This window comes from Mobula hypostoma, chromosome 25, assembly GCF_963921235.1.
Source record: "Mobula hypostoma chromosome 25, sMobHyp1.1, whole genome shotgun sequence".
NCBI lineage: Eukaryota > Metazoa > Chordata > Chondrichthyes > Myliobatiformes > Myliobatidae > Mobula > Mobula hypostoma.
Window position 1 is genome coordinate 2,245,378 of NC_086121.1, and position 27,057 is coordinate 2,272,434.

The 27,057-nt window shown below is 47.6% G+C and overlaps 1 protein-coding gene across 13 annotated transcripts in view; it reads right to left on the minus strand.

The window, feature by feature from the left end:
- The window catches only part of LOC134337922 (polyhomeotic-like protein 2), a 308,667-nt gene that overhangs the window by 33,765 nt on the left and 247,845 nt on the right, over positions 1–27,057 (minus strand). For all 13 annotated transcript variants that reach the window (XM_063033301.1, XM_063033300.1, XM_063033308.1 and 10 more), the window contains 2 exons: positions 7,784–8,205; positions 3,384–3,543 (listed from right to left, as the gene is read on the minus strand). In XM_063033301.1, the coding sequence (XP_062889371.1) occupies positions 3,384–3,543; positions 7,784–8,205 (582 nt within the window). The remainder of the gene's footprint in view (positions 1–3,383; positions 3,544–7,783; positions 8,206–27,057) is intronic.

Consider the following 27,057-nt stretch of genomic DNA (forward strand, 5'->3'; position numbering starts at 1 on the left):
TCGGCTGGGGCTCGAACTCACGACCTTCAGATCACTAGTTGAATGCCTTAACCACTTGGCCATATGCCCAAGTTGTACATGTGCTTTGATAATAAATTTACTTGAAACTTTTTGAACTTTGTCACTGGTCAATGACCAGTGGTGTGCCTCAGGGATCTGTTCTGATTTTTATAAATGACCTGGATAAGGAAGTGGAGGGATAGGTTAATAAACTTGCTGATGACGCAAAGGTTGGGGGTGTTGTAGATAGTGTGGAGGGCTGTCAGAGGTTACAGCGGGACATTGATAGGATGCAAAACTGGGCAGCGAAGTGGCAGATGGAGTTCAACCCAGATAAGTGTGAAGTAGTTCATTTTGGTAGGTCAAATATGATGGCAGAATATAGTATTAATGGTAAGACTCTTGGCAGTGTGGAGGATCAGAGGGATCTTGGGGTCAGAGTCCATAGGACACTCAAAGCTGCTGCACAGGTTGACTCTGTGGTTAAGAAGGCATATGTGCATTGGCTTTCATCAATTATGTGATTTGAGTTTAGGAGCAGAGAAGTAACATTGCTTCTATATAGGACCCTGGTCAGACCCCACTTGGAGTACTGTGTTCAGTTCTGGTCACCTCACTACAGGAAGGATGTGGAAACCATAGAAAGGGTGCAGAGGAGATTTGCAAGGATGTTGCCTGGATTGGGGAGCATGCCTTATGAGAATAGGTCGAGTGAACTAGGCCTTTTCTCCTTGGAGCGACGGAGGATGGAAGGTGACCTGATAGAGGTGTATAAGATGATGAGAGACATTGATCGTGTGGATAGTCAAGAGGCTTTTTTCCAGGGCTGAAATGGCTAACATGAGGGGCACAGTTTTAAGGTGCTTGGAAATAGGTACTGAGGAGATGTCAGGGGTAAGTTTTTATGCAGAGATTGGTGAATGCGTGGAATGGGCTGCCAGCGATGGTGGTGGAGGCGGAAACAACAGGGTCTTTTAAGAGACTCCTGGATAGGTACATGGAGCTTAGAAAAATAGAGGGCTATGGGTAACTCTAGGTAATTTCTAAGGTAAGGACATGTTCAGCACAGCTCTGTGGGCCGAAGGGCCTGTATTGTGCTGTAGGTTTTTTTTAAATGTTTCTATGTTTGAACCTGGGGTCGGTTGAGGCAATGGATAAGTCCTGGCCAAACTTTAGCAGGATACGAGTTGAGGAACGGAAGCGGGAGGGTGGAGGGGTGTATGGAGTGCTTTGTCTGGCTCTAGGAACATGTTGGGAGCCTCATCCCTCTGCTGTTGGCAGGCATGCGATGTTTTGCACGATATTTGGATCGTTCCTGGCAGTCTCCAAGGGCAACGGCTTTAATTGGCCTCAAATGTAACAACAAATGTATTAACAAGCCATGAGTCAATCTGAGCGGGGTGAATGGAACAATTAACCTTTTATTCACCATTACAGCAATGTCACACACACCACTGCTAAACTGAAGCATTCCCTATGATATCTGAACTGTCGGTGGACTCCAGAAGGAGAAGTCGAGGGAACACACACCAGTTCTCATCGAGGAATCTGCCGTGGAAAAGGCGGGCAGTTTCAGATTCCTCAGTGTCAACATCTCTGCGGATCTACGCTGAGCTCGGCATATTGATGCAATTGCAAAGGTGGCAAATGCTAGTGAGATTAAAGCTGATTGTAATTCTGATGCTAACTCAGGAAGAACATTTGCCCCACTAGAAGAGCAGTAACTGGAGATCAAAGGGTGTGTAAAGTGCATCAGAGTAACACCTGGCTCAAGGCGCACCCATCTGTGGCTTGTCTTCACGTGATGCTTGTCCAGTTGCTCATTTGCCTGGCTGTCTACCTCAGAGTCATACAGCACAGACACAGACACAGCCCCTTCAGTCAGTGTACATCCCCTGGGTCAGTCCGTCCATCACTGACCACCAGCCCACATCCCCTGGGTCAGTCCGTCCATCACTGACCACCAGCCCACATCCCCTGGGTCAGTCCCATCCATCACTGACCACCAGCCCACATCCCCTGGGTCAGTCCCATTCATCACTGACCACCTACCAAACATCCCCTGGGTCAGTCCCATCGCTGACCACCAGCCCACATCCCCTGGGTCAGTCCATCCATCACTGACCACCAGCCCACATCCCCTGGGTCAGTCCCATTCATCACTGACCACCTACTCAACATTCCCTGGGTCAGTCTCATTACTGACCACCAGCCCACATCCCCTGGGTCAGTCCCATCACTGATCACCAGCCCACATCCCCTGGGTCAGTCCATCCATCACTGACCACCAGCCCACATCCCCTGGGTCAGTCCCATCCATCACTGACCACCAGCCCACATCCCCTGGGTCAGTCCCATCACTGACCGTCAGCCCAACATCCCAACATCCCCTGGGTCAGTCCCATCGCTGACCACCAGCCCACATCCCCTGGGTCAGTCCCATTCATCACTGACCACCTACTCAACATTCCCTGGGTCAGTCTCATTACTGACCACCAGCCCACATCCCCTGGGTCAGTCCCATCACTGACCACCAGCCCACATCCCCTGGGTCAGTCCATCCATCACTGACCACCAGCCCACATCCCCTGGGTCAGTCCCATCCATCACTGACCACCAGCCCACATCCCCTGGGTCAGTCCCATTCATCACTGACCACCTACCAAACATCCCCTGGGTCAGTCCCATCGCTGACCACCAGCCCACATCCCCTGGGTCAGTCCCATTCATCACTGACCACCTACCCAACATTCCCTGGGTCAGTCTCATTACTGACCACCAGCCCACATCCCCTGGGTCAGTCCCATCCATCACTGACCACCAGCCCACATCCCCTGGGTCAGACCCATTGCCGACTGTCAGCCCACATCCCCTGGGTCAGTCCCATTCATCACTGACCACCTACTCAACATTCCCTGGGTCAGTCTCATTACTGACCACCAGCCCACATCCCCTGGGTCAGTCCCATCACTGACCACCAGCCCACATCCCCTGGGTCAGTCCATCCATCACTGACCACCAGCCCACATCCCCTGGGTCAGTCCCATCACTGACCACCAGCCCACATCCCCTGGGTCAGTCCATCCATCACTGACCACCAGCCCACATCCCCTGGGTCAGTCCCATTCATCACTGACCACCTACCCAACATCCCCTGGGTCAGTCCCATCACTGACCGTCAGCCCAACATCCCAACATCCCCCGGGTCAGTCCCATCGCTGACCGTCAGCCCACACCCCCTGGGTCAAACCCAGCACTAACTGCTGCCCACATCTCCTTCGTTCCTTCCTCCCCCTTCCCTCCTCCCTCCCACAGGTGAGAGAGGTAGGGGCCAGGATTGGCCAGGACGTAGGGGCCAGTCACATAGACATCCAGACTCTCACCTTGTGTCACAGGCTTGGTGGGCTCGGCCTTCTTCTGGTCGGGTGTGGCCGAGGGCCCCGGGGTGGTCGGTGCACTGGGTTTCTCCACTGGCCCCTTCTCGGCCACCGGCTCAGGCTTGTCCCTCCTGCTGTCGGGCCCACTCCTCAGGCTCTGCTGAATCTGCGACAGAGTGGATTGGCAAGTAGCCATCAGCCTCAGCCCAGTCCAGTCCTGCACAGGGCCGAGATACAATACCAGCCCACCCACCCCCCGAGGCAGCCCAGCTACTGTCAGGGACGGTTCCCCAAGTAAACTCTACAAATTGGGCCCCTTATCTAAGAAAGGATATGCTGGCACCAACTGCACAACAGGTACTTTCCCCAAGTAGCAAGTCTGATCAACGCCTCCACCCACTAACCCACCCCTCCAAACTCCCAACCACTACTTTATCATTTCCTGTCAGAGTCGCCTTATGTACAGACACGCCTGTGCCTAGTGTCACCTTATCGACAATCAATATATAAACTATCTTATGCATTAATATTTATTGTGTTTTTATATTATTATTATTATGTTCTTTATCTTAATGTGTTTTTTTTGTGCTGCATTGGATCTGGAGAAATAATTATTTTGTTCTCCTTTACACTTGTGTACTGGAAATGACATTAAACAATCTTGAATATTGACTCCTCTCAGAGGGAGGTGAATCGCTAGAATTCCCATTTTCCTAAAGTTCTCGCTTTGGAAGCAGGTTTACCTATCATCCTACACAAAACAGGAGACTCAACAAGGCTCTTGGGAAAAGAACACAGAGGCTCTTGGGGGGTGGGGGGAGACTTGCTGGATTGGTCTTACCGCAGCTCGATGGGCTGCATGGCCTCCTTCACAGTTATAAACATGCTGGGGGAGGAATTCAGCAGTAGAGCCAACAACTTGAGTCTCATCGTGGACAAGACCACAGAGATGATTATGGATTCTAGGAAGGTGCAGGCTGATCACAGCTCACTGCAAACAGACAGCTGCTCCCTGGAGAGAGTTGGGAGCTCCGAGCTGTTGGAAGTGCACATAACAGGTGCGCTCTCCTGGTCCCTCAGCACCACCTTATTGGTCAGGATAGCACAGCAGCACCTCCCCTTCCAGTAGGAGCACTCTTGGAAGTATCCTGACCAGCTGCATCACCATCCGGTATGGGAGTTGCGGGGCACTTGACCACAAGACCCTACAAAGGATTGTAACAACTGCTAAGAGGATCATCTCTTCCACCCATTAGAAGTACGAGGGGTGATTGATAAGTTCATGGCCTAAGGTAGATGAGGTTGTATAAGGCATTGGTGAGGCTGATTCTGGAGTATTGTGTTCAGTTTTGGTCACCAAATTACAGGAAGGATATAAATAAGGTTGAAAGAGTGGACTTGAGAAACTCAGTTACAGAGAAAGGTTGAATAGGTTAGGACTTTATTCCCTGGAGCGTAGAAGAATGAGGGGAGATTTGATAGAGGTATATAAAATTATGATGGGTATAAATAGAGTGAATGCAAGCAGGCTTTTTCCACTGAGGCAAGGGGAGAAAAAAACCAGAGGACATGGGTTAAGGGTGAGGGGGGAAATGTTTAAAGGAAACATAAGGGGGGGCTTCTTCACACAGAGAGTGGTGGGAGTATGGAATGAGCTGCCAGACGAGGTGGTAAATGCGGGTTCTTTTTTAACATTTAAGAATAAATTGGACAGATACATGGATGGGAGGTGTATGGAGGGATATGGTCTGTGTGCAGGTCAGTGGGACTAGGCAGAAAATGGTTCGGCATAGCCAAGAAGGGCCAAAGGGCCTGTTTCTGTGCTGTAGTTTCTATGGTTCTATGGAGTCAATTTTAGAAAACCTAGCACATATATCTGACGAAGGGTCTCGGCCTGAAACGTCGACTGCGCCTCTTCCTATAGATGCTGCTTGGCCTGCTGTGTTCACCAGCAACTTTGATGTATGTTGCTTGAATTTCCAGCATCTGCAGAATTCCTGTTGTTTACATATATTTTTCCTACATTTACACACTTAGTCCAGCGGTCGTGGAGCATACGGATCCCTTCTTTGTAGAAGTCGGTGTCTTGGACCTCCAGAAGTGGTCCACAGCAGGGGTGATTGATAAGTTTGTGGCCTAAGATAGAAGGAGATGAGATATACAGCTCTCATTACATGCACGTGCAGTTCAACTCTTTGCGTGATTATGCAGAAAGTTTGAAGTTAATAACTCATTTTCTACCTTAGGCCACGAACTCATCAATCAGCCCCCATAGTTATCAGGGCACTGTGTAAGCAGGGCCCTCAGCATTGTCAATGATCCCCCCCGCCATTCGTCCAACAATTTCTTTGACCCCCTACAATAAGGCAGGAGGAACAGTAGCATTAGGATAAGAACTGGTAGTATGGGAAATAGCTTCTTCCTACAGGCCGTAAGACAAATGAATTCCCTGCCACCTCCCAGGTCCTATCACATATGAAATGCCAGTAGCGTTATACTGTTTACTCTTTAATTTGTATCGTAAATGCACCTTATTGTTCCAAACATCTTAAAATTACATCTCCTTGTATAACTATTTCCTCCCTGGGAAATAGTCTGCCAGTCCATTCTGTCAATGCCTCTTATCATCCTGTCACCTCTCATTGTTCTTCACTCCAGAGAGAAAAGACCTATCCTCGTAAGACATGTTCTCTAATCCAGGCAGTAGAGAAGTGATATGTTGTAACACAATTATCTCTACATCAGCCTGGCTCCTCTCTGACACCCGACGCCCAGCCTTGTGCAGTATGTGGCTAATTATAAACTCACAGATGTTCAGAGATACACAGCGCCTAACCACGGACATCTCTCCGACAACCTCAGCACGTCCCCACAGAATTGAAAGGAAACTGCAAAGAGCCGGTGCCTAGATAACACCTGATTTTCTGAGTCGTGACAGAATGCTACGAGTTCTATTTTTTCCACTGACCAGATCTGAGTGTCATTGGTCAGGCCAGTCTCCACAGCCCAACCATAACGCCTGTTGGTCCGAGGGTTTGCTGGGTCCCAACGGTCACCCAACTGCAACTTGGGTCAGACCAGGTAAAGTGCCAGAGATCCAGCTGTTACTGACACATCCCAAGGCCAGATGCATTAAATTACCTGCTGACACGTTGGGATGTAGCAGGATTACTCTTCCAGGCCTTGGTGTAGGAGTCTAAAATAAACTCTCTTTGTCACATTTATGTTAAAACATACAGTGAGATACGACGTTTGGTCAAATCAAATCAGTGGGGAATATGCTGGGGCAGCCTGCAAGTGTCGCCATGCCTCCAGTGCCAACACAGCATGGCCACAACTTACTGACCCTAACCTGTACGCCTTTGCAACATGGGAGGAAACCAGAGCACTCGGAGGAAACCCACACAGACTTGGGGAGAACGTATGAACTCCTTAGAGGGAGTAGTAGGAATTGACACCCCGGTGCTGTAACAGTGTTACACTAACCGCTACGCCTCACAAGAGTTTACAAGTGGAATGAAATGCATCAGGGAGTTTGAAGCCATCTGTGGAACTGTCAATCGATCAGGACAGCTAACCAAAGTAGGTGCTGCAAAAACCTATCACGACCGTGACCATGGCTGATTTATTGTCGTAAGCCTTACAAGCTGATAGGTTTCGCCAAAAAACCTTGACCTCTTATGATCATAGTTATTGAGCCCAGTCTTACTAACTCATCCCATTCATCTTCACTGCCACCCTACGGGAAGGAAATTTGAGTTAATCCTACATGTAACTCTTTGTATGATCCACTTCACACTTTTCCAAGATGAACTCCATCTGCCACATCTCAGCCTAGTTCTACACTTTGTCAATGTCCTGCTGGAACCTACGACACTGTTTACAAGTCCTCTACCTTTGTGTCATGGTGATTTTAATCTGTAAACAGTAATCTGAAGAGATTACAATTCACATATTTTCATTATATCAAATATTTATTGAAGGAATGTTGGAGAGGAAGCTGAGAGTTGGATAGGTAGGCAGCTAGAGAATTTATCCCAGTGTGGAAATGGCTAAATTGAGGGAGCATAACTTTAAGGCGATTGGAGAAATGTACAGGGGGCAAAATAGTTTTTTTTTACAGAGAGAGCGGTGGCTGTGTGGAATGTGCTGCTAGGGATGGGGGTAGAGGCTGATACATTAGGGACATTTAAGAGACTCTTAGATAGGCACATGATTGATAGAAAAATGGAGGGCTTATATGGGAAGGAAGGGTTAGATAGACTTAGAGTAGGTTAAAAGGTCAGCACATCATTGTGGGCCAAAGGGCCTGTACTGTCCCAAGTTCTGCGATCTATGCCTATGATCTAAGCTCTACAATCTATGCTTTGAAAGGGAACTGGAGAGCTGGGAGGAGGTCACCTTACCACGTGTGCAGATGGCTGGACCTGCAGGTTCACTGCAGTGGTCTGCGGCGCCAGTGCATGCTGTGCATGGCTGTCCGTCTGCCCGGCATGCTGCAGATTCTGCTGGCTCTGAGGCACGGGCTGCAGGACAGGGATCTGCGCCGGCGGCGTGGCGCTGAGCCCCTGTTGCTTGCGGTGCAGGGCCGGCTGGCAGTGCTGTGCATGCGACAGGGGCTGCGGCGTTGCGCTGGAGGGCACCGGCTGCTGCTGCAGATTCTGGAGCTGGGCGGAGGTGTGGATGAGCTGCGGCTGTTGCTGCCTCGGCGTGATCTGCGGCGGTTGCTGCTGGATGACAAACTGGTGCTGCAGGTGTTTCTGCTGCTGTTGCTGAAGCTGGAATTGCTGTTGTTGGATCAGCTGGTGCGGCTGTAGCTGGGTGTAGGCTGTAAGAAGAAAACACAACGTTAACACAGTCAATGGCATGAGCCATTCAGGCATCTTACTGTAGCTCAGGGAGTCAGAGTTCAGAGTTCAATTCTGACGTTAACTGAAGGAGTTCGTACGCCCTCCCCCTGGATTGCGTTGGTTTTCTCTGGGTGCTCCAGTTTCCTCCCACAGGGTACAGATGCACTGGCTCATAGGCCAGTGGTTGCTGGGCAACCGGCTCAAAGGGCTGGAAGAGCCTGTTTCCTGTATCCTGAAATTTAAAAAAATCTAAGCGGTTTAACACCCTCGTTCACAACAGGTATCGATTTAAACCTCTGCTCACAACAGTGTATCGCTTTAAACCCTCGCTCACAACAGTATATTGATTTAAACCCCCGCTCACAACAGGGTATCGATTTAAACCCTCGCTCACAACAGTGTATCGATTTAAACCTTTGCTCACAACAGTGTATCGCTTTAAACCCTCACTCACAACAGTATATTGATTTAAATCCTCACTCACAACAGGTTATCGATTTAAATCCTCGCTCACAACAGGGTATCGATTTAAACCCCCGCTCACAATAGTGTATTGATTTAAACACTTGCTCACAATAGCGTATCAACTTAAACCCCCTTTCACAACAGGGTATTGATCTAACCTCCCGATCACAACGGGGCACCAATTTAACCTCCAACCACAATGGGGTTACTCATTTAACCCCCGATCACAATGGGATACAGATTTAACCCTGCAATCACAGTGGGGTACCGATTTAACCCCCGATCACAATGGGTGATTTAACCCCTGCGATCACAATGGGGTACCAATTTAACCCTGTGCTCACAACAGTGTATCTCATTGGTGTTAGAATATCTCCATAACCTGCAACAAATCTAGAACCAAGAATGGGTCTTCTCTTCATTTGTGAAACAGGGTCGCAGTGATCCTTTGGCATCTAGTGTGAAGACTTCAGATTAAAATGATCCTTGTTCTGGCTTTAGTAAGGGTTGTGGATACGGTGTCCATCACGGGCAAAGCCAGCCCCACCAATGAGCACATTTACATAGGGTGCAGTCACGGGAAAACTGCATCCATTATCAAGGACCCTCACCACCCAGATCATGCTCTCTTCTTGCTGCTACCATCAGAAAGAAGGTACAGGAGCCTCAGGACTCACACCCCAAGTCAAGTTGATAGATACTTGATTGGTCAGAGCTTGAAGGGATACAGGGAGAAGGCAGGGGATTGGGGCTGAGAAGAAAATTGGATCAGCCATGATGAAATAATGGAGCAGAATCAATGGGCCAAATGGGTCGTTGTCCATCTTGCTTTGTGCAGTCTTTCGTTGATTTTATTCTGTTTCTTGGAGTTACTGAGTATGCCCACAAGAAAATGAATGTCAGGGTTGTATATGGTGACATATATGTACTTTGATAGTAAGTTTATGTTGAACTTTCAACTTTAAATTCCTTGGTTAGTAACTTTAAATTCCTTTGCATTATCATATTCAATGATGTCCTTGGACCAGCACGTAAATGCCATCAAATAGAAAGCACTGCAGAACGTCTACTTTCTTAGTCGTTTGCGTAGATTCAGAATGACACCAAAAACTTTGACAAACTTCTATAGATGGACAGTGGAGAGCATCCTGACTGGTTCTGTCATGGCCTGGTATGGAAACACCAATGCCCAGAAACGGAAAACTCTGCAGAAAGTGGTGGTTACAGCCCAGTGCATAACAGGTATTAGACCAGAATTAGGCCATTCGGCCCCCTGAGTCTGCTCTGCCATTCCATCATGGCTGATTTACTATCCCTCTCAATCCCATTCTCCAGCCTTCTCCTTGTAACCTTTGATGCCCTGACTAATCAGACTATCAGACTCCACTTTAATTATACCCAAAGTCTTGGCCTCCACAGCCGTCTGTGGCAACGAATTCCACAGATTTACCAACCCCTGGCTCTTCATCTCTCTCCCAAAGGGTTGCTCTTCTATTCTGAGGCTGTGCCTCAAATCACAGAACAGTACAGCACAGGCCAGGCCATTCAGCCCATAGTATTGTGCTGATTTTTTAAAAAAAATTTGGAGATACAGCGCAGTAACAAACTTCTACGATGTACTGTGGAGGGCATTCTAACTGGTTGCATCACTGTCTGGTACAGAGGGGCCACTGCACAGGATGAGAGAAGACTGCAGAGGGTTGTAAACTCAGCCAGATCCATCATCAAGAACAGCATCCCTCACTATGAACCCCCGTCAGCCAGCTCAATGCCTTTTCTCATTGATGCCATTAAGGAGGAGGTACAGGAGCCTGAAGACACACACTCAATGATTCAGGACCAGCTTCTTCCCCTTCGCCATCAGATTTCTGAATGGAGATTGAACCCACGAACACTGTTTCAGTATTTTGCAGTCTTTTTACACTAACTAAGAAAAACTTATTGTAGATTGTAGTTACTTTTAGGTGTTACATTGTAAAACAACAAATCTCACAAAATAGGTAGAACAGCACAGGGACTTGTCCTTCAGCCCACACTGCTGTGCTGAACTAAATTAATAATCAAATGGCTAACTAAATTAATCTTCTGCTTACACAATGTCCATATCCTTCCATTTTCCTCACATTCATGTGCCTATCTAAATGACTCCTAAAAGTCTCTAATACTTTTACTTCTCTCACCACCGTCGGCAGCGCATTCAAGGCACCCACCACTGTCTAAAAACTTTCCCCTCACTTCTCCGTTGAAATTACCCCCCTTTCACCTTAAATGCAAGCCCTCTGCTATCAGACATTTCAACTCCTGTAAAAAGATAGTGTCTGTCTACTCTATCTCTATCTCTGCCTCTCAATCTTATCAACATCTATCAGATCTCCCCTCAGTCTCCGCTGCTCCGGAGAAAACAACCACATTTGTCCAACCTCCCATTACGGCACACGCCCTCTAATCCAGGCAGCATCCTGGTAAACCTCTCCTGCACCCTCTCCAAAGCCTCGACATCCTTCCTATAACGGGGTGACCAGAACTGTATGCAAAACTCCAGAACAGAATCAGTTTTACTATCACCGGCATCCACCATGAAATGTGCTGATTTGCAGCGGCACTGCATTGCAATACATAATATTAAAACTGTAAATTACAGTAGGTATATACATTAAATCAAATATGCAGTGCAAAAAGAAAGTAGTGAGGTAGTGTCCCTGAAACATTGAGTGTGTATCTTCAGACTCCTGTACCTCCTCCCTGATGGTAGTGATGAGAAGAGGGCATGTCCTGCGTGATGGGGCTCCTTACTGATGGATGCCTCTTTCTTTGAGGCATTGCTCCTTGAAGGTGTCCTGGATGCTGAGGACACTGGCACAAATTTCGAGAGCTGATTTTGATCCTGTGTAGGGACCCTCCAGCCTCCCCTACTCGACAGTGATGCAGCCAGTTAGAATGAGCAACACTCACAACACGCTGGCTGGAACTCAGCAGGTCCAGCAGCATCGGCGGAAACGATCAGTCAACGTTTCGGGCTGGAACCCTTCGTCAGGACCAGTTATGATGCAGCCAGTTAGAATGCTGTCCATAGTACATCTGTAGCAATTTGCGAGTATCTTTGGTGACATACCAAATCTCCACAAACTCCGTTGTCGTGCCTTCTTTGTAGCTGCATCGATATTTCGGGCCCAGGGTAGATCCTCCGAGATGTTGACACCCAGGAACTTGAAATTGCTCCCCCTTTCCACTGGAGATCCCTCCATGAGGACTGGAGTGTGATCCCTTGTCCTCCGTGTTACCGACGTTGAGTGACAGGTTGTTGCTGCGACACTCAACCAGCCTTCTCATCACCATCTGAAATTCTGGCAATAATAGTCCCGTTGTCAGAAAATTTATAGCTGGCATTTGAGCTGTACCTAGTCACGCAGTCATGGGTGTCCAGAGAGCAGAGCAGTGGGCTAAGCACACGTCTCAGAGGTGACCAGTGCCGACCAGTGTTGATCATCAGTGAGGTGGAGATCTGCACGGACTCTGGTCTTCCCGTGAGGAAGTCGGGCATCCAGTTGTTGAGGGAGGTACAGACGCCCAGGCTTTCCGCTTTGTTGATTGTATTGAAGGGTGATCTGTAATCAATAAACTGCAGCCTGACAGGAGAATCACTACTGTCCGAGAGATCCAAGAGCCAAAGAGATCGTGCCCGCTGTAGATCTATTGTAGCGACAGGCAAATTGCAGCGGGTCCAGGTCCTTGCTTAGGCAGGAGTTGATTCTAACCACGATTAACCTCTCGAAGCACTTCATCACCGCACTGTAGATGCGAGTGTCACTGAACAACCCCCAGTTAAGGCAGCCTACCCTGCTCCTCTTGGTGCGGCCTTACCAGAGTTTTATAAATTTATATTCTGCGATTGTCCAGTGGGCAGAGGTAATAGAGACAAATTAGCGAGTATGGGTTGGAGGAGGTGGCAGAAACGGGGGTGGGGTGGGGGGAGGGGGAGATAAGGACGAGAGTGAACTAACAGTCCAGTCACTGGAGCAGGAGAGTGGGACGACAGAGGAGAGGGCTGAGTGAACGAGACGCACTCCACAACAATCGTGGCCACGGTTTAAAGATTAATTCACCAGGAGCGAAGCGTCCCGGGACATTACTTCAATGCAGTGCTTCCGTCGTTCAGAGATACGGCGACCTGCCGGGCAATGTTCCACCTAAGAACAGCTTCTTCCCTTCCGCCATCAGATTTCTGAATGAACAGCGAACCCATGAACAGTTCCTCTGTGTTTTCCCTCACTATGTATATATTTATATACTTATTGTAATTGATAGTTTTTATTATGTATTACAATGTACTGCCGACGCTAAAGAAATTTCGCAACATATGCCAATGACATTAAACTGATTCTGTCCTGTCCTTTTATGCTTAAGTTAACCTCAATCAAATCCCCGCTTTAAAAAAAGACGCATAGCTCCCTCTTAACTAATCTACAAAGCTTTTTGGAGGACTCGCAGTGTTTTCACTGTGGTTACCGGACTGTAGTCGTTAGCGATCAGCTTTTCCATCGGCGGGTCAGGCTGCTCGGGTGGGCCGGAGGAGCGGAGCCCAGCGGCGGCGGCGGCGCGGAGCTCGGAACCTCCCTGCGGACAGGAGCTGGCCTACAGCGCGGACACACGGCCGCTGCCGCGCCTCACTCGCCGGGTAAACACTGCCGACTCTCTGATACAAGCAGCAGCCAGCGGGAGTCGTGACCTGCTCTACCACATCCCCTCCCATAACTCCATGTGCCGACCAGTTGCAGCCCCCACCCCCACGTCTTTGTGTCCCCTCCCGTCCCTCCCCTCTGGGTCGCACCCATTGTTCGACCGCGCTTAATCAGAAAATCCGCTTCTTGTAGCGCTTGCTTTAACATGAAGCTGTAATCCTACTCTACAGAGAGAGAGAGGGAAATTCATTTAACTCCCGCACAGAGAAATTCAGCGGCCGCGCACCTTATGTTTCAGCGTCAGAGAACGCAGTTCCAACACAACGCTGCCGCTAAAGCGATCTGCGAGTCCTCTACAACAGCCGAACGCCACCTGGGAAGTCACGGCAACGTTCACGGGGACGATAACGGGATGTCCTATCGGCTGCCCCCGCCGCTAACACCGCTACAAGCGGCTCTCGGCTCTCACAGACGCGGGCCACTTCCTCGCAACCTCTGACCCTCTTGCGGCCACAAGCTCTCTCTCCGCACGGAAACCCGACAGCCAATCTGTATGAACTGACTGAGAAGTGTTTCCAACCTCGCAACTCTCTGGGGTAGAGCCCACACCATCTCTGGAGTTAATCAGGATTAGTCCGAATTCCTTGTGGGGAGCCTGATAGCCGCCCCGCAGGATTTAGCTTCACTCAAAGTTCAAAGCAAATTTATTATCAAAGTACATACATGTCGCCGAGATTCATTTTCTTGTGGGCATGCACAGTAAATACAAAGAACACAATAGAATCAGTGAAAAACCGCACACAAGGACAAACTCCAAAGTGCCAAAGCCATCAAAAACTGTCCAAATAGGGAGTAAAGCAATAAATTTCGAGAACCTGAGGCACGAACGACTTTAACCATTTCACAACGCGTGACAAAGTTAACTAAACACCACTATCTTTTAATACAGCTGCACTCCGCACACTTGGTAGCGTCCATTTATATTGGAGAGCTGTCGGGTTTGGGTTTGGGTTCGGGTTCGGGGTTCTGTGTGTCTGCTCTACCATAAATGGCTTCGTATTGATGCACTCACAAAGAAGCGACAACAGCGGCTATATTGCTTGAGGAGTTTGAGGAGAACTGGTATGTCACCAAAGACACTCGCAAATTTCTACAGATGTGCCGTGGAGAGCATTCTAACTGGCTGGGCATCGCTGTCTGGTACGGAGGGGTCACTGCACAGGATCGGAGAAAGCTGCAGAAAGTTGTAAACTCGGCCACCTCCATCGTAGCCTCCCCAGCGCCGAGGACATCTTCGAAAGTAGGCATCCATCACTAAGGACCCCCATCACCCAGGACGTGCCCTCTCCTCATTGCTACCATCAAGGAGGAGGTACAGAATCCTGAAAACACGCACTCAATGATTCCGGAACAGCGTCTTCTCCCCCGCCATCAGATTTCTGAACGGACACTGAACCCAACCATGAAACACTGCCTGACTATTTTGCTCACTTTTTGCACCACTTTATATATTTCTTATTGTTATTCATAGTTTGAAAATTACGTATTGCAATGTACTACTGCCGCAAAATATATTTCACAACACACGCCGGTGATATTAAATCTGATTCGGATCCCCCACGTCCCACAGACCCGCAAGACGCTCGTATCGCCCCTACATTCCAACAGCAATAACCCGCGTTTGTACAGCACCTTGCATGTGATAACATTTCCCAAGGCGGCTCACAGAACCGTTACCTGACACCGAGCCTCTGCATCTTACAGTGGGGACAGATGGCCTAAAAATCCGAGGTTTTAAACGCTTCTCAGGAGCAGAGGTCGAGGCAGCAAATTCCGGAGTTCAGGGCTCGCCCGTCGTCAGGTGCGGAGCCATTAACGGAGATCATTGAATGCGCCCTCAGTTCAAGATGCAAGCGTTGGCGAGCCGGCTTGTCTGCCAGTAGCCACAATCATTCCAAACGGGGAGCACTCCCACAGGTTACAGGAACTGGGAGATCACAGTACTGTACAACTTTTTAAGACTTCAAAGTTCAAAGTAAATTTAAAGGTACATATATGTCATCCTGAGATTCATTTTATTGCAGACATTCGCATTAGAACGGAGAAATACAATGGAATCAATGAAAAACTACACACAAAGGCTTTAGAAGTGTTCTTGAAATGGTGAGTGATTGGAAGTTGGAAGTAGATTTATTATATGTCGCCATATACAACCCCTAGGTTCAGTTTCCTGAGGGTAATTAAGGAAAATAAAAAATGATACAATTATGAAAAACAAGGCCTGCATACAACCAATGTGCAAAAGAAGATAAATGTGTAAATAATAAAAAAGTTAAGTAACACTGAGAACATGAGTTGTCCTTCAAAATGAGTCCTCAGGTTGCAGAATTGTTTCAGATTGAGGTGAGTGAAGTTATCCACATCAGTTCAGGAGCCTGATAGTTGTGGGGTAATAACTGTTGCTGAACCTGGTGGTGTGGGACCTGAGACTCCCATATCTCCTTCCTGATGGCAGCAGCAAGAAGAGAGCATGGCAGCTCGGGCAGCATCTGTGGAAATGATCAGTCAAAGTTTTGGGCCGGAACCCTTCGTCAGGACTCCTGACGTTGACTGATTATTTCCACGGATGCTGCCCGACCTGCTGAGTTCCTCCAGCGTGTTGTGAGTGTTGCTTTGACCCCAGCATCTGCAGAGTATTTTGTGTTTAAGAAGACAGCATGGCCTGGACGATGGGATCCTAGATGACGGATACTGCCTTCTTGTAGCAGTGTTCCTTGTAAGTGTGCTGAATGGTGGGGAGGGCTTTACCTGTGACGGAGAGGAGTTAGAGGTCAGGGTGAGGTCTGAGCCTCTGCTGCAGGTTCGAAGGCCAGCGATGTGATCTGTGGATGTCGGCTGTCCCAGGCTGATGGGTTCCGGGACTGGACATCAACGTCAGCAAAAGGCACGAGGGACGGTGAGTTGGCAAGCCAAAAGTTCAACGTCTTGTCATCAGCAGTGAGCCCGAAGGTTCATCAGAAGTCCAGAAGTGGTAGCCCGATGGCTGAGGTCTGTCTTGGAGATGGAGGGACTGTGCACGTGTGTGGGTGGGTGAGGGAGGAAAGGATCTGTTGCTCGCTGGGTTCTGCGTTGTTCTATCGAGCACTGCGGGCACGCTGTGTTGGCACTGGAATTTATGACGACACCGGAGGCTCGTGAGGTTGGGCCATAGCCCCAGCATATCTACTAGGAAAAAGCTCTCAGATTAAACTTGTCTACACCATGTCAAAAACCTGATCTCCAGTAGCCAATCTGGAGTTCTGAATCTAAACTCAGGTTTTTTTAAATCACTGACATATGTCTCCAGTAGCCAATCTGGAGTTCTGAATCTAAACTTTTTTTTAATCACTGACATATGTTGTGAAATTTGTTGTTTTGCACAGCAGACCAGTGCAAGACATAAAAATTACCGCAAGTTACAACAATAAATACATTAGTGCAAAAAGAGCAAAAATAGTGAGGCTGTGTTTACAGGTTCATCTGATGGTGGAGGAAAGAAACTTACTGAAATGTTAAGTGTATGTCTTCAGAGTCCTGTACTCCTCCCTGATGGTCGCAATGAAAAGAGGGCAGGTCCTGGGTGATGGGGGTCCTTAATGATGGTCCCGCCTTTTTGAGGCATCGCCTTTTGAAGATGTCCTCGATGCCCATGATGGATCTGGCCGAGTTTACAACTTCCTGCAGCTTTTCCCAGTCCTGTGCAGTGACGCCCCCCCCCCCATACCAGTCAGTGACGCAACCAGTTAGAATGCTGTCCATGGTAAATCTGTAGAAATCTGCCGAGTGTGTATTTGTAGAAATTTGGTTGGATCCTTCTCGGTGGAGAGCTTGGACGATGTTCCACCCTTCACAACCTCTGGTGAAAGCAGAGTGATTCTGTTGTCACTTCCCCATTTAGGATGCCCCATAATGTAGCTCGGCCCACCGCAGACCCTGGAGAGAGGTCACTGTCACAGTCAACTGCAGCAGCATGATTATGGGCAAACATGTCCTAGCTGATAAATGCATTCTGACCCGGGATACTGCAAGTATTTGCTTTCCCCTCATCACGTTCTGGCCAGTTAGTGCAGCACAGCAGGATGGAAGGTGCACTGAGTCGAGAATCCAGAACCTCAGGGGAGAGTGTTGCCACTGCTGATACCCAGGGCTGTGTTATCCTGAACTTCACAGGGGCATATGGTAACTGCGGGAGAAGCTGAGGTGGTAGTAGCAGTAACTGCAGCCCACATGCATGCAGCTGTATAGCAGGTAGTAATAATAATAATAATAAATTTTATATATAATAATAATGACTGATTTATAGAGCTCTTTTCACACAGATGATGTAGTTCAAAGTGCTTTTCAATGAGATAACGTACAAACATGAAAACAAAAGACAAAAAGATTTAGTTAAAGGCCAGGTTAAATAAATAGGTTTTAAGCTGGTGTTTTAAAGTTTCAACTGAGTCTGCATCCCTTATAGTTTTAGGGATTCCACAGTTTGGAAGCATGGCTCTAAAAAGCTGACCTGCCAGTTATCTTTTGAGGGAGATTGTTTAAGTTTAAGGCACTGGCTGAAAAAGACCTGAGAGCTCAAGTAGGATTATAAAACAAAAATGATTCTACGATGTACTCCAGTCCCAGACCATTAGGAGCTTTAAAAATAAGTAAGAGAACTTTAAGATCAATTCTAAAAGGCCCAGGAAGCCAATGCGCAGTAGCTAGTATGGGACAGTATGGGAATGGTCTGTTCCCTCATCCTGGTTTTGGTAAAAAGTCCAGCAGTGGCATTCTGAATGAGTTGAAGATTGTCAATAGATGCGAGTAAAAAGCGCATTGCGGTAATCTAGTCTATTCAAAAAAAGGTGGCAGAAACCAGTCTGCATGCATCTGCGTGGGAGGCAGCAAAACCACAGAATGGATACTTGCAACTTCACAGGAGCCTCCAATACCTTCCAAGGTGTGGACCCAGAAACTACAACACAGAAACAAGCCCTTTGGTCCATCTAGTCCATGCAGACCTGATTTTCTGCTAGTCCCACTGACCCACACCCAGACCATATCCCTCCATCCCCTCCCATCCATGTACTTATTCAAATTTATCTTTAATGCCTCTACTTACTTAGGAGTTTGCAAAGATTCACATGACATCTAAAACTTTGACAAACTTCTATAGATGTGTGGTGGAGAGTATATTGAATGTTTCATCACAGCCTGGTATGGAAACAGCAATATTCTTGAACAGTAGATCCTACAAAAAGTAGTGGATATGGCCTAGTCCATCACGGTAAAGTCCTCCAACCATTGAGCACATCCATATGAAATGCTGTCTCAGGAAAGCAGCATCCATCATCAGGGGCCCTGAGTATCCAGGTCATACTCCCTTCTCACTGCTGCCATCAGGAAGAAGGTACAAGAGTCTCAAGACTCACACCACCAGGTTCAGGAAGGGTTATTATCCCTCAACCATCAGGCCCTTGAACCAAAGGAGATAACTTCACTCAATTTCACTTGCCCAATCATTAAAGTGTTTCCACAACCTAGTGACTCACTTTCAAGGACTCTTCAGCACATATTGTAGATTATTTATTGCTTGCATATGTATTTATGTATGTATGTATGTATGTATTTATTTATTTATCTATCTATCTATCTATCTTTCTTTCTTTTTGTATTTGCAGTTTGTTGTCTTCTCCATTCTAGTTGAATGCCCTAGTTGGGTGATATTTCATTGACTTTGTTATGGTTATTATTCTATAGATTTATTGATTATGCCCACAGAAAAATGAATCTCAGGGCACTTTGATAATAAATTGACTTTGAACTTTGAAATGTTGAAATCAAACTTGCATCCACCACTTTCACTGGCAGCTTGTTCCACACTCTCACCACCCTGAGTGAAGAAATTCCCCCTCATGTTTCCTCTAAGTATTTTAGCTTTCACCCTGAATCTATTTCTAGTCTCACCCAACCTGAGGGGGAAAAGCAGGAACGGTGGTTGCAGGTTCATTTCCAATAGTTAAGAGAAGTTTGGATAAGTATATGGACGGGAGGGGGATGGAGGGCTATGGTCCGGGTGCAGGTCTATAGGACTAGGCAGATTAATATTTTGGCATGGACTAGATGAGCTGAAGGGCCTGTTTCTGTGCTGTAAAGCTCTATGACTCAAAACCAAATTGATACTTTTAGTGGCAGATTCTTTCCAGTCGCTGTTGTCATTGTACCTTGAATTTACAAAATATTCTCTGTTGTGGCTCTTAGATTAATTGAACCAAACCTGTTGGAATTCTGCCAGTCTTCCCTACAGTATGACAAGGATACACAGCTTGCTACAATCAACAAGGCTGTAATATCACAGCCTAGCCATTGATTGGTAGACTGGACAGTAGTGGTCAAGGCCACTGATAGACTGGACAGTAGGGGTGAAGGTCACTGATAGACTGGACAGTAGGGGTGAAGGTCACTGATAGACTGGACACCAGGGGTCAGGTCACTGATTGATAGACTGGACACCAGGGATCAGGTTACTGATTGATAGACTGGACAGCAGGGGTCAAGGTCACTGATAGAATGGACAGCAGGGGTCAGGTCACTGATAGACTGGACAGCAGGGGTCAGGTCACTGATTGATAGACTGGACAGCAGGGGTCAAGGTCACTGATAGAATGGACAGCAGGGGTCAGGTCACTGATTGATAGACTGGACAGCAGGGGTCAAGGTCATGGCCTTGCTTGTCGCTCACATCTTTACACTTATTTAGAGATTCAGCACAGAACAAGCTTTTCTGGCCCACTGAGCCACACCATCCAGCAACCCCCTAATTCAACCCTACTCTAAGCACAGGACAATTTACAATGGCAGATTAAGCTACTAACCGGCATGTCTTTGGGCTCCGAACTCTGACACCCTGACCTGTAACGTAGGATTCCACCGTATCCCCGAAGACGCTGCCTGACCCGCTGAGTTATTCCAGCAGAAAGCTGGTTGCTTCAGATTTCAGCATTTACAGTCACTGAAATGGTGCGTCTGAAGCAACTCTCAGCATGGAGGACCAGTACCTTATATTCCATCTGGGTAGCCTCCAACCTGATGGCACGAACACCGATTTCTCGAACTTCTAGTCATTTCCCCCCTTCCCTTCTCTCTTTTTCCATTCTTTATTCTAGTTCCCCTCTCACCATTTCTCTTCTCCTCACCTGCCCATCACCTCCTTCTGGTGCCCCTCCTCCTTCCCTCTCTCCCATGGTCTGCTTTCCTCTCCTATCAGAATCCTACCTCTCCAGTCCTTTATCTTTCCCACCCATCTGGCTTCACCTATCACCTAGCTATCTACTTCCCTTCCCCCCACCTTTTTATTCTGGCATCTTTCCCCTTCCTTTCCAGCCCTGATGAAGGGTCTTGGCCCAAAACACTGACTGCTCCTTCCTCTCCGTTGATGCTGCTGAGTTCCTCCAGCATTCTGCGAGCGTTGCTGAAGATTTCCAGAATCTCCTGTGTCTGGGAGCACGTGGATCGGCTTTACCACACATGGGAGGGTTTACAAAATCTCAGCCAGCTGAAAACGGTATCATTACTGACTGAACGGTGAGTGAAACACGGCAGCTCAAACTGCAATCAAAATTCAAAATTCCGGGTTCAGGACTTTTAAATGTCATTTCCAGTACCCAAGTGTAATGGAGAACAAAATAATTAGAACTCTGGTCTGATGCAGCACAAAAAAAATATCAATATGTAAGATAGCTTATGTACATAGGTTGACCCCACCCATAAAGTGACAGACATGGGGGGAGAGGAGCAGTTGTGATCCTGACTGTCTGAGGTCTGGTTGCTCAACAGTCCAACACCCAGTTGCACGGTGGTGTATTTAGATCGAGGAGTAGTTTATTCACCAACGTACGGAGGGCTATGATCCCGGTGCAGGTCGATGGCAGTCTAAATGATGGGCTGAAGGGCCTTTTTCTGTGCTGTACATTTCTATGACTCCAAGGTCTGTGGGACAATAGTGTTGAATGCCGAAATGGAATCCAAAAACAGCGTTCTGAAATACTGTAAGTGAGGCTCCCATCTTCAACTCTGCAGCAAGTTAAACGGTCACCACTTTCTGTACTATCCAGGGCAACTAGCGTTAGTGACTGTTCACATCAACAAAAAAGGAACATTCTCGCAACTCTCCATTACTGCCATTTGTAGGTGATTAAAGAGCTCTTTAGTCAGTCAGATCTCCCGTGGTATCTTGTGTTCTCATTATTCACCAGTCAGAATTAATTGACCCGTTCTGCATCTTTCCTGTTCTATTAACCCCATTAACACCCACCTCACACAACATGTCATGGATCACCGAAAGTCTGTACAGGAACAAGAGCCGGGAGCTGGGAGCCTGAACGGCTTCTGCCCTTGACAAGCCCTCCCAGCAGACTAAAGGCAGGAATTCCCAGTGGCCAACCATTTCAATTCCAATCCCTATTCCCATTCCGAAATGTCGGTCCATGACCTCCTCTTCTGCCACGATGAGGCCACACTCAGGGTGGAGGAGCAACAAACTCATTCTGCCTGGGTAGCCTCCAACCTGACGACATCAACATTGATTTCTCCAACTTTGGGTAATTTTTTTCCCCTTTCCCCCTTCCTTCTTCTTCAATTCCTCACTCTGGCCCCCTTACCTCTTCTCCTCACTTGCCTATCCACTCCATTTTCCTCTCCTATCAGATTCCTTCTTCTCCAGCACTTTACCTTTTCCACCTATCACCTCCCCCCACCCATCTACCTGGTCTCACCTATCATCCTCAAGCTTGTCATCCCTGGCCTTCCCCCATCTTTGTATTCTGGCATCTTTCCCCTTCCTTTCTAGTCCTGATGAAGGGTCTTGACCTGAAACATTGACTGTTTATTTCCCTCCATAGATGCTGCCTGATTTGCTGAGTTTCATCAGCATTTTGAGTGTGTGTTGCCTCAGAAGCAGTCCAAGGCAACGTTCTCCCACCTCCTCCCCGACCCACACGTAATGCTGCTGTTTAATATCTGCATTATTCACAGAGGTAAGAGATGTGGGCGCAGATCGCTCTGCTGTTGACACTCGGCCGTGTAGGAGTTTGAGAAAATTTGGTAAGTTGCCAAACACTTTAGCAAATTTCTGTCGATGTACCATGGAGAGCATTCTAACCGTCTGGGTGGGGCGAGGGGCACTGCACAGGATCAGAAAAGGCTTCAGAAGTTGTAAACTCAGACAGATCCGTCATGGACAATAACCGCCCCAATATTGAGGACATCTCCCTCAGAAAGGTGGCATCTATCATTAAGGACCCCCATCTCTCAGGACAGGCCCTCTTCTCATTGCTACCATCAGGGAGGAGGTACAGGAGACACACCCTGAACAATTCAGGAACCGCTTTTTCCCGACTTTTCAGAATGGTCCATGAACACTACCTCACTATTATGCCCTCTCTTAACACTTTTATTTATTTATTTTTAAAGTAATTCTTTTTGTAACTTAGTGATTTTTTATGTATTGCACTGTACTGCTGCCACAAAACAACAAATCTCAGGAGATATGTTAGTGATAATGAACCTGATTCTGATTTGGAATAACTCACCCAGTTAACCAAACCTGTCTAACAGCCACACACCATCCAGGGCTTTTCTCCTGGGAACAAAGGAGGGTGACAGAGGTGTACAGGTGGGTCAGAGAGACAGGTCTCTCTCTTACTGGACAGCCAGAGACTCTTTTGCAAGACAGCAATAGTTAATGAAAAAGACAGCCTTTTAAAGTGAGTGGAGGAAAGTTTGGGAGAAATTTATTATCAAAGTATATACAGTATATGTCACCATGTACAACTCTGAGATTCATTTTGTTATAGCCATTCATAAATAGAAAGAAACACAATAGAGTCAAGGAAATAACTGCACATGACAAACAACCAATGTGCAAAAGGCAACAAACTATGTAAATACAAAAAGAAAAGAAAAAAATAATAAATAAATAAACAATAAATATCGAGGTAGTAAGTTGTAGAGTCATTAAAAGTGAGTCCATTGGTTGTGGGAACAGTTCAGGGACGGGGCGGTTGAAGTTGAGTGAAGTTATCCCCCTCCAGTTCAAGAGTCTGATGGTTGAGGGGTAGTAACTGTTCCTGAACCTGGTGATGTGGGTCCTGAGGCTCCTGTACCTCTTGCCCAATGGCAGCAGCGAGAAGAGAGCATGGTGAGGATGGAGGAGATCCCTGATGATGGATGCTGCTTTCCTGTAACAACGCTCCACGTAGATGTGCTCAATGGTGGGCAAGGCTTTTTTTCACACAGGGTGGTAGGTGACTGGGACTCACTGCCGGGGTGATGGTGGAGGCAGATACATTAGAGACAGTTAAAAGACTCTTAGGCACATGGATGAAAGAAAATTGAAGGTTTAGCGGCTGTGCAGGAGGGACGGGTTCGAGTGAATGTGGAGTAGTTTTATATATGTCAGTACAACATTATGGGCTGAAGGGCCTGTTCTGTTCTATTTTGTTTATTTATTTATTTTTATTTTTTTATTCAGAGGTACAGCACAAATTAGTCCTTTCCAGCCCTTTGAGCCATGCCACCCAGCAACTCACCTGCTTAACCCTCGCCTAAACATGGGACAATTTACAATGACCAGTGAACCCACTAACCAGCACGTCTTTGGACTGTGGGAGGAAACCGGGGCTCCCACAGGACAGTCACGTGGCTCACAAGAAGGAGTGTACCAAGTTGCTTACTGCGGATGCTCGATTTGAACAGCAAACCCTGATGCCCTGAGCTGTAAGAGTGTCATGCTAACTGCTGTGTTACCGTGGCTTCTATGAACGAACCCTGGTGTATCCAGTCTGGTCACAGTGTAATGAACGAACCCTGGTGTATCCAGTCTGGTCACAGTGTAACGTAATGTACAGTCCAGGTCACAGTGTAATGAACGAACCCTGGTGTATCCAGCCTGGTCACAGTGTAATGAACGAACCCTGGTGTATCCAGTCTGGTCACAGTGTAATGAACGAACCCTGGTGTATCCAGTCTGGTCACAGTGTAACGTAATGTACAGTCCAGGTCACAGTGTAATGAACGAACCCTGGTGTATCCAGCCCAGGAACTCACCACTACGGATGAGGCACCGTCCTGGTCACAATGCAACTGACCAGCAGGTAAGGGGAACAGAAGGCAGCTTTGCAGATTCACCATCTCGACAAACCCAGGGACAGCTTGGTACCACTCTGTTGCTGGGGCAAGGGGAGGACTGTAGGGAATATTACAATCTATGCACAGCAGGATCCCACAAACGGTAACGTGCTGACAATCAGAATCAGCTTTATTACCACCGATGTATGTGATGAGATCTGTTGTTCTGTGGCAGCACAACAAATTGACAACACTGAATGAGATAGGATCAAATAAATAACCCCAAATTCAAATCTTATAGCTGGAGAGTTGGGGGGGGGAGAGAGGGAATGAGAGAGAGAGAGGAAGGAGGGGGAGAAAGAGAGAGAGAGGGAGGGGGAGAGAGGGAGGGAGAGAGAGAGGGAGGGGAAGAGAGAGGGGGAGAGAGAGGGAGGGGGAGAGAGAGGGAGGGGGAGAGAGAGGGAGGGGGAGAGAGAGGGAGGGGGAGAGAGGGAGGGGGAGAGAGGGAGGGGGAGAGAGGGAGGGGGAGAGAGAGAGAGGGAGGGGGAGAGAGAGGGGGAAGAGAGGGGGGAGGGGAGAGAGAGAGAGGGGGAGAGAGAGGGGGAGAGAGAGAGAGGGAGGGGGAGAGAGAGGGGGAAGAGAGGGGGGAGGGGAGAGAGAGAAGGGGAAGAGAGGGGGGAGAGAGGGGGGGAGGGGGGAGAGAGAGGGGGAGAGAGGGGGGAGAGAGGGGGGAGAGAGAGGGAGGGGGAGAGAGAGGGAGAAGGGGAGAGAAAATGGGAATGTATCCAGTAATTCGAGGATCAGAGTAATTATTCTGTAGTGTTTTCTGGTAACTGTCTAACAAGTGTCTCCACTTCTCTCAGGCGATAAGTCACTGGCCAAGGATCCAGACTTCAAATCCCCCCCCACCCCCAGATACACTTTCAGTATGGCTATCTGCCCTCCTCAGTGCCCCAGGATTCAAGGTGACTGCAGCTCTGGGTCGACTGGAATGAATGAAAGGGCTCACAGTTTGTGGAAGCACTGTACCATAGTGGTTAGCACAATGCTACAAGTGCTCAGAGTTCACAGTTCAATTCCGGTGTCCTCTATAAGGAATTTGTATGTTTTCCACGGGAATGCATGTGTTTCCTCCAGGTGCTCCGGTTTGCTTCCACAGTCCAAAGGCATACCGGTAAGTAGGTTAATTGGCCATTGTCAATTGTCCATTTCACTGTGATTAGACCAGGGTTAAATCAAGGGTTGCTGGACAATGTGGGCTGCTGGGCTGGATGGTCTTCTCCTGCGTTGTATTTGGGGCCGTTTGGTGCTGAGCTGAAACATGGCATTCTCCAGAGAATGGTATTAGAGGGGAATTATCACAGACTAATTCTATAATCCCCAGAAGAAATGATTTGTGCCGAAGCATCAATCCCCAGTGAAATCATTTCTCAAAGAGGAGAACTGGATCCAAAATTCTCTGGGGAGCACTGTCAGAGGTTTAGTCTACTGAAACACCAGACTGCTCCAGTGTGGGACACGGCCATCGGTGAGGCCAATGAGTCTTAAAATATAGAACGACACAGTACAGGAACAGGCCCTTCGGCCTTCTCTCTGTAACCTTTGACACCTTAACTAATCAAAAACCTATCAACCTCCACTGAAAATATATCCAATGACTTGGTTTCCATAGCTGTCAGTAGCAACAAATTCCACAGATTCACCACCCTCTGGCTAAAGAAAATCTACCTCATCTCTGTTCTAAAAGTATGTCCCTCTATTCTGAGTCTGTGCCCTTTGTTCCTAGACTCCAACACCAGAGGAAACTCTCTCTGCATTTTGTTTGTAATGTGATTGTACAATAGTACTGTAGTGGTTTGAATTTATAATAAATATATTTTTGTATAGAAATGCCTATGCTTATGGAACGAGAGAGGTCAAAGTTGATCTCATACAGGCTGCTGGGAAGGAGGTGTGAACGACACAGTCCAAGTTGGACGCATGACTTAGCGACTTTTCCTGAATTCCACATTCAAGATTGTTTGACGTCATTTCCAATACACAGGTATAAAGGGGAACAAAATAATTGTTACTCCAGATCCGATGCAGCACAGGAAAAAAAAATCACAATCGGATCAAGAACACAAGAATTAAAAAACACAAGAAGTATAAACATGTAAGAATAACTTACATACAGAGATTGATGGTATGGCCATAAAGTGACGCTAGGCACAGGAGTGTCTGTACGTAAGGTGACTCTGACAGGAAATGATAAAGTAGTGGTGGTTGGGAGTGTGGAGGGGTGGGGTAGTGATCAGTCTTACTGCCGGGGAAAGGAACGTTTTTGGAGTGAAGAACAGTTACACACACTTCCCTCAAAAGTACAGAGTATGTGGAGAGGATTACTGCTTTAACATGAACACAGGGCAGTAACACACACTCCAGCTCCCAGCACGTTCAAGTGTCTTTTGCTAATTTGCCCTTTCATTAGAGTTGTGGTTCAGCTTGTTACAGCTCTGCTGATGGCCGGTAATCATTCAACACATTTCCTCTAATCATAAA